An 8,858-nucleotide genomic window follows, 5' to 3' on the forward strand; every position below is an offset into this window, starting at 1 on the left:
TGATGGTTCTTTTGCTTGTGGGTAGAATTAGATAATAGTATTAATTTGAAGATGATTTCGTTTTGTTTGTTTGTGATGTAAGAAATGTTCGTATGTATGCATGGAATGCTTTTTATTTGGGAAACTTTTAGTCTGCAACCATTGAAAAATATTGGTTTGGAACTTAATGAGTGTAAAATATTGGTCTGCAACTTAATGAACTATCCAGATCCATTAAGTAGTATAAAATATGAAAGTGAAAGGTTTTTGTAGGGTTTAGACCATTGTAGTATAATGTGTAAACCATTGTAGAGCCATAACAACATTAGAAATGTTCAAAAATAAAGTGCAAACTTTTGCATAGTCATAAAGTTCATTACATAACCTTAAAGTGCAAAGTCATAATACCAAAAAAATATCAAAAGAGCTTGCAGACTAATGTATCATAACCAAAAGAATCATCTTAGTCTAGCACCTTAATGTACCATAATACCAACAAAAGATAAAGACATACAAGAACCAACTTAGTCTGACCTTTCTAAGGTACCAAAACAAACAACACAAAAGACCTTTCTAAGGTACCATAACAAACAACACAAAAGACAACAAATCAAACTTTTTCCTTCATTTTGGATTTATCCTTAAGTTTGGTTTTCTCTTTCATTTTGGGTTTCTCCTTTTTGCCATCTCCCTGCTTCTTTGCCTTGCTAAGCTTCCTACCCCCTGCCACCACATTTCTAACTTCATTTTGTCCCCCTTGTCCCTTGCAACTCCTAGAGTTGTGACCCTTGTTCTTGCATTTGCTACAAGTAACTGTAAGGAACTTCCTGGTCAAACTTTTACCTTCATTATTTGGTTCTTCAGTTTGAGCTCTCTTTCTCTTCTTTTTTGGTCTCCCCACCTGCATAATTAATAAATTATAAAACAATATAAACATATACTAACTTGTAAACTAAAAATTATTTACCTGTTTAGTATGCTTGGGGGGTGTTAGTGTTGTGGGGAATCTGACTTTGGCCACATACTTCTTCCATTGATTGGTTGAACTTTGTACTTGTACATTTCATTCCATGTGCTTAACCTATAACATGGATGTACCCACTCCTCTAGAGGTGGGACATTTTTTGCCCCATGCTCAACCTTATCCCAAATGGACTAACAAGATGAGAGCATGGTATCCCAGTGATTTCCCAATGCCTGCAACTACAATTCCTATCCCTCCAATTAACCACAAATTGTTCCCCCATTGTCCCAGTAACTTGAGTCTTCTCAGCACCATTAAATATGCAAGTGTATTGAGAAGCATCTTTCTAAACTCCATCTAAAAGTTTTGTGGCTGTTGGGGTAAGTGGCCTGTGAGACTTATCTATCACTTTTTGCACAAATACAAATTCATTTCATTAAGTATTCCCTAATATATCCTAAACATGTAATTATAGGTTTGTCTCGAGCATCTAACAACTTTGAGTTGAAAACTTCACATAAGTTATTCAACAAAATATATGTATGTGCTCTTCCTGTACAATGCAACAAAATATCTTATAAGAATCTGTCAAAGTGTAAATCTTCCTTGAATCTGTCAAAGTGTCTAACTATTATATAAGGGTAAATATACCTTAAATATGTGCTCTGGCCCAATGTTTGGGTGGAATTTTCTTTAACCAATCACATGCCTTTGAATTGAACTTGTTAAAATCTTCCATAAATCTGTCAAAGTGTCTAACTGTTGTTGTTGTTGCACATTCCCATAAATGATCTCGGTGCTCCTTCCCCCTCCATTGTAGCTTCATGTTTTCGTGAATATGTCTTAAACAGAACCTGTGTTCAACGCTAGGGAATAGGTTGGCAATGGCAGGTAAAATCCCCTAATTAACAAGTAACAAAAATGTTATTTTCTAAATGTAGCAGACAAAATTACACAGATGTCATGAACAAGTATCATAAGAAGATTAAACTTTTGCCTGTCATAAATAAATGTGAAGTTTGAATTTGTAGAGAGCTCCAAATCTTCACCTAGACACTCTAGAAACCAACTCCATGAGCTTTTGTTCTCGGATTCAACTATGGCATATGCTAGTGGGTAGATCCCATTATTGGAATCAAGACCCACAACAGTGAGAACCTGTCCAGGGTAAGGTCCCTTCATGAAAGCCCCATCGAATCCTAAAAAATCTCTTAAACCTGCCTTAAAACCCAGTTTTAATGTAACTAAACATACATAAATTCTCTTAAACATCCTAGTTTCCAAGTCTGCATTTGGTTTACTGTATACATCAATCTTCACAGTTGTTCCTGGGTTGCACTGTTGTAATTCTAGTACGTAATCCCTGAGAAGGCTGTATTGCTTTTCATAATCTCCATAAACATGTTTCTGTGCAAGTTGTTTAGCCCTAAAGACCTTCATTATTGACATCCCCACCTCGTATATCTTTTGTAACTCTACACGCAAAGCTTTGACTGGGATAGTTGGGTTTCCTTCCACTTGTTGAAGAATGGTGGTTGCAAGAAACTTAGAAGTACACGCTTTAATAAATCTTGACTGCACACATCTATGCTCATGAACCAAAGTTTTCACCATCCAATCGCTTTCTTCATCAGATCTAAAAATTAATACCACCCAAGGGCATGTTAATTTTTGTGAACTGACTGTTTTGTCCTTGCATTTGATTCTACTTTTTGTCCATGGCCCACCTATCATTTCCGGGACCACACCCCTACATTTTTCCCTAATTCTTTTTTTATCATTTTTTGCAAAGTAAATGTTTCTCGTAGTTCGAATTGAATGCATTTTAATGTAGTCCTTCGCTTCTGATGAGGTCTTAAATATTTGACCCAAATGGAATGCAGTTTCATGTACTACTCCTGATGAACAAGTGGTTGGTTTGTTTAACCTTCTCATTAACTTCTTCCTCTCATCTTATTCTACACCAGTTGATTCAAACAACTGTGTATCTATCACCTCCAAATCCTCATCAACTGTGACATCAGGTGCATTGAATGATTGGTGGTTATCTAGATTTGGAAAAGAATAAACACCACTGTGGAAGTCTTTCATATTCACTTCGACATCCTCCACCATATTAAGTTCATCCACTAAAAATTCACTATCGTCGCTTATACTTCCATTGGTACTAGTCTCATCACTAACAACATCTCCAATTTCTTCATTGTCCCCCATCTGTTGGTAATCATCGTCCCCCATCTGTTGGTAATCATTATGATCCATATAAAAGAAAGGATCAAAGTCTTCTGAAGGGCCAACATCTTGGGCTTTGTTAAGCTCCTTACTTGCAAGCTGAACTCCAACATCTTTCAATACATCTCTATCAAAATGTCCAAAAGGTACAACAGACCTAGAAAAGTCATAGTTCTCATTCAAGTCCAATTTTCTACTATATGATCCTACCTCTGTACTTGTAAACTTTTTTCAATTGAGTTCCGGAGAAATAGGCTCATTGATTTCTTCTAATACGACCTTATTTGGAGACATAAAGTATGTATGGAGTCTAGTAGTTCCATGTTCAGTATACAACATAATCTCTTTATGATTAGCGACATACTTACTTAACAAAAGTACGTCTGAGTCGTTACCTAAAGGAAGTAACCCATAATCGATTTCAATCTGTGGAATCAAGAAGTGGTAGTAGATAGGCTCACCGTTGATATAACCTATCTCCTTTATCATATTGTCTAACTCATGTACGGAGAACACGTCCATGTCTACGTAGTCAACATAGTCAATACTCCCACCAACGTAACGTCTTCCTGGGTATTTTGTGAACATACCCCCATGGTGAATCTTGAATGTGCAAAAACTACTTAACTCAACTGAAAAACAAATAAATAATGATGTGAGGAAAGAATGAAGTCTCAAAATTGAATGTGCATAAATTAGTTAACAAAATTGGAAGTTGTTAACTGATCACTCACCATAAGCTTTGATCAGGTCAGGATTTCTGAGAATTTTGAACGAACATTCACAAAGTTAGAACCATCGCAAAAGATGAAGATGAAAACCCTAGTTTCCGTTTGATGTTTTGAAGTGATGAAGATGATAAACCAGGGGAGAAAAGAAAGGGACGATTTCTTGGGGTAACGTAAATGGCAGCTAGATGTAAGGATCATTTATGAATATGATCATTTCGTGTAACAAAGCAAAAGATGAAAATACCCTCGTGTGAGGGCCACGTGATTAAGATAAACGGCAACAATTAAACGGAGTATGTCATAAGGACTATTCGTGCAACAATTTGGAACCACAGGGACCATACTCGTCCAAAATTCCTCATAAGGACTATCTTTGGTCTCTCGTGCCAACCACAGGGACCATCTGTGTAATTTTGTCAAATAGTTATTTTATAAAAATCTAAGAGCTAGAAAGTTAGTTTTAACATAAAAAAGACAATTCATGAAATCTTACAAACTACCAATGACGTAACTTTTTCAAAAAACCCTTCAAAATATGATAATTTATAAACATAAGGACCAATTATAAAATTTTTTCTTCCTTTTATTATCATACAACGTCGCTCAGAAAAAAAAAAGTTCAAAATCTTAATATATTTTGTCAATATTAAATTGATTTGGTTTCACTTTTTTTTGACTGCCCTGCACTTTTTAAAACCGGTCCGGCATAAAAGATATCTATATAGAAAATGAACGGTCAAATTCGGATGGCCAATCAACGTTGCGTGGGTTTGCTGGCAGCCACCCATTACTCTTTTACACCGATGCCACTCCTACCTTCCTAATTTACAATAGTTTGCATTTTGCTCCTTCATGTTTATAATAGTGCTTAATAAAATCTTTTCACTTTGAATAGTTTCAATATCACTCCTTCAAATTACACAACAGACATCAAAATAAAGCAAAAAACTATCACACCAAAAATTGCTGCAAAATTGGAGATCTATGTTCACTGTATGTACCACTATTAAACAATATTTTATTTCAAAACAAACTTAACAAATGCTTTTAAAATACTTTTAAACACATAGTAAAATAAACAACAAAATAATAAACCGTAAAATCTTTAAAATATATCAACAATTCGTCTTATATATAGAAAAAATATAAATTTTGATAAATTTTTTTAATAATAATAAATTATAATTTAAAATTAAATAACTTTTAGTATAGATATAAAACAACCAAAGACAGATAATATGTAAACTAAAATCATACAAGCATTAAACAAGTAGCCAACTTAGATAAGCTATAGATTGACCATTTGAAGTTTTGAACAACTGTCATTCATTATTATATATATATTTTTTAATTTTTATTTTATTATAATAAGATGTTTACAACAAAAAAGATAAAATTCTTATGACATAAGAAAGGTAATACATTTATTGATCAATAAATTAAAGACACATTTAACCTGTCAAAACCTACCTAGACATTAAAAAAAAAGTACAAATTTTATGTTTTTCAAAAATGTTTAATTTCTCAATTAAATGTATCATAAATCAAAAGTATAAAACGAGTTGCATTTATTATTTCAAGTTAACTAGGAAACAACTTCAAAATTACAAAAGATAACATCATACAAAATTAAAGAAAATAGTTTATTTTTTTTGTTTGTCACTTTACTTGATTATTCAAATTAAAGTAATAATATAATGTACACCTAACTTATCTATATAACTATAAGTGAATAAAATAGCGTTAATAATGTAGGGGTTGTTTTTGAAATTATTAAATCCGGAAGGTTTTAATTATAGAAAAGATGGAGTGCAAATCTGGCTTTGCAATTAAAATAATACAGAAATTTCTCGGAACCTGAGATTTTATCCCTATAAAACCACGATCCAAATGCTTTGCAAACCTTCTTTGGCCCATCTTTTGGCTCGCCCACCTACCGTCGTTTCTTCCCCAGGTATGTTTTTCTCTCTCGTTTTCATCGTTATCTTCTTATATTCATTTTGATTTGATTTTGCCCTGTTTACTTTGTTTTAATTTCCTTTTCATCGATCTGATTCTGCTGTCTTTGTGTTTCTGGATCCTTGCAGATTTTTTTAGCCGGCTCCTTGTTGTTCTGATTAGAAAATCATCTGAATTCGCTCTGCTTCTTCGATTACATATAGGGTTTATCTGAGGTTTGAACAGGAATCGATTGGTTAGATGAGTCCTACTTATTCATGACGTATGCTATATTGATGCACCGGATCCGAATTCTCCATTCTTTTTCCGTTGTTTTTCTCTACTGGTTTCACGAGCTTTCATGAATTTCCCCTTCTTGTTCTGATTACTTATTCAATTCCTTTAATTATTTATTGTAACCGAATCAATTTTGAAACCTAAAACCACCACCGATTGTACAAATTTCCCCTGAGATTGTCGATGGCATCACCGCAACCTGCCAATACGGGGTCTGATGGAGATCTCCGGTATGCAAACCTTGATGACAGAAAAAGAAAGAGGATGATATCAAACAGGGAATCTGCTCGCAGATCTCGTGCAAAGAAGCAACAACGCTTGGATGAATTGCTTGGTGAAATCAACCAATTGCAGAATGATAACAACAAAATAATGCGGAAGATTGATGGAGCAACACAGGTGTTTGTTGGAGTTGCATCTCAGAATAACGTTCTGAGAGCCCAGCTTAGTGAACTGACGGACAGATTGCACTCCTTGAACTCTGTTCTGCATATTGCTCAAGAGGTTAGTGGTCTGGCTATGGAGATCCCTGAGATTCCTGATACCTTGTTGGAACCATGGAAGCTTCCTTGCCCAATTCAGCCAATAACAGCATCATTCAACATCAACATGTTCTAGCATCGATATCTCTCATCTCTCTTGTGGTACACCTACTCCTTCCTTTCGTCAGAGTTTGTTTTTATGTCCTTTCGTGGTGCTTATCTCGTTAGTTTAAGTAAGTATGTTTGTTATTTAGACAGGTTTATTGTTATTGGATGTATGCTTGTTTACATTGGGGACTATTACTACTTTACTTTTTCTCGCTGCTATTATTGTAGTGCTGTGTAATATCTGGTGACATAGAACCCCTTAGATATGTGTTGGAATTGAATCTCTTTGTGTTTGGTTTGGGTATAATGCTTTAAATATGTAGCCTACAAAAGGTAGGAGTGAATGCAATAATCATATAACATTGACATCCCTTTGATATTTAAGAATTTCAACTCGCAATGTAAATAAGAATATGTAAATTGTTTATGATCTGCATTAGAGCATCCATTATAATGTTTTAAGAACAGATTATTTTTTCTTTTAGCTAAAAATACCTTAACATGTTTGCCAATCTTTTCTTGTATAATAAAGGTCTCTTTATGTGAGACCCTTCTATTATGTTTGTCATTCCTAACTCTTGTTCTTGGACAAATGACTTGTTTCTGATATTGCCATCTCTACTTTCTAAAGAACCATAAGTAATTTCATATAATAATAAGAAAAAACGTTCCATACGTTAGAAATTCAGTGAAAGTTCTATACATTAGATTACAACCATCAGCAATGCACTATCTGAGATGACAACGTGACAGTGTACAGATATGGTGGAGGGAGGAAACTAGACGGTGGAGTCCTCTGAAAGAGGGAGTCATGGTCGAAATTTTCAACATATGATGGGAGATGGTTATAGGCATAGATAGGTTCCGAAAAGATAGTCGCAGATGATTAAACAGCATATATATATATATGTATGTGTATGTGTGTATATCATAATATTCTAATATTAAGCACACTAGTCTACTTTTTATCTATTTCTCATACAATCAAATTCAAATTGGTAAAATTAACACATACTACACATACACAAATCACATTAGACATACACATACAACACACATACATAACAACAATAATATTATTTATTTTTGACAAATCACATTAGACATACACATACAACACACATACACAACAACAATAATATTATTTATTTTTGGGTAATAAGCCTAAAATAAGGACCACTAGTTTTAAATCTTTGAATGGAATCAATCAATACTCTTTCATTTATATAGACCATAAAATCTTTGAATGGAATCAATCAATACTCTTTCATTTATATAGACCATAACGTGCTCCACATATTGAGAAAGTTTTTATTTTTATTTATTTATTTTTTTTCTATACTTTCTGTTACAAATTTCAACTCCGTTTTAAAACTCCAAATACCATCTTTCAGTATAAAACTTGATAGAGATAACTATCCGTTATGGATAACAATAATTATTTTAAAACTTGATAGAGATAACTATCCGTTGTGGGTAACAATAATTATTTCTGCCAAACTTTTGAGCTTGAAGCTCACATTTTAAACCCATCTCCTCAGAAGTTTGTGTTGTTCCTACTACTGAAAACCAAGTTGCAACAACCAAGCCCAACCCAGATTATACCACATGGAAGAAACGTGATCGATTGGTCCTGTTTAGGCTCTAGTCTACTCTCTCTGAGAGAGCCTTGGCCCTTGTGGCTTGTACTTCTTCTTCTTCATAAATGGCTTGGATAGCTATCGAGAAGACTTTTCAATCACAAACTTGAGCAAGTCGTATGGCGATGAAAACCCAATTGTAGTCTCTCTCCAAAGGCTCTCTCATACTGATGGAATACATAGCGAAAAAAAGAACCATCTACGATTCTTTAGCCGAAGACCTTAACCCGATTTCTGAAGAAGATCTCTCATATTCTATCTGGTCTAGATTCTTCTTATGACATATTCACAACAACTTTTATGATTAAGACAAATAATGTTACCATTGATGACCTCATTAGCCTTCTTCAAGAGTAAGCTCGTCTGGACTAGGAACATGCTCGTTCATCTACCACCACTGTTGTCTCAGATACAATTACAGCTGGATGTACTTCCTTGACTACCAACTGCCACCCTTATCGCTCCACTTCCTCCTCATCCAAGTCAG

The 8,858-nt window shown here is 34.2% G+C and overlaps 1 protein-coding gene across 1 annotated transcript; it reads left to right on the forward strand.

Moving 5' to 3' along the window:
* The first annotated feature begins 6,176 nt into the window (after positions 1-6,176).
* LOC145011303 (bZIP transcription factor 53-like) lies at positions 6,177-6,950 on the forward strand. Its single transcript, XM_078970002.1, has one exon. It carries the CDS (start codon positions 6,325-6,327, stop codon positions 6,757-6,759), a length of 435 nt encoding a protein of 144 aa, XP_078826128.1. The 5' UTR covers positions 6,177-6,324; the 3' UTR covers positions 6,760-6,950.
* The last annotated feature ends 1,908 nt before the right edge of the window (positions 6,951-8,858 follow it).

The sequence above is a fragment of the Lactuca saligna genome, chromosome 8, assembly GCF_052625555.1.
Source record: "Lactuca saligna cultivar CGN05327 chromosome 8, ASM5262555v1, whole genome shotgun sequence".
Lineage (NCBI taxonomy): Eukaryota > Viridiplantae > Streptophyta > Magnoliopsida > Asterales > Asteraceae > Lactuca > Lactuca saligna.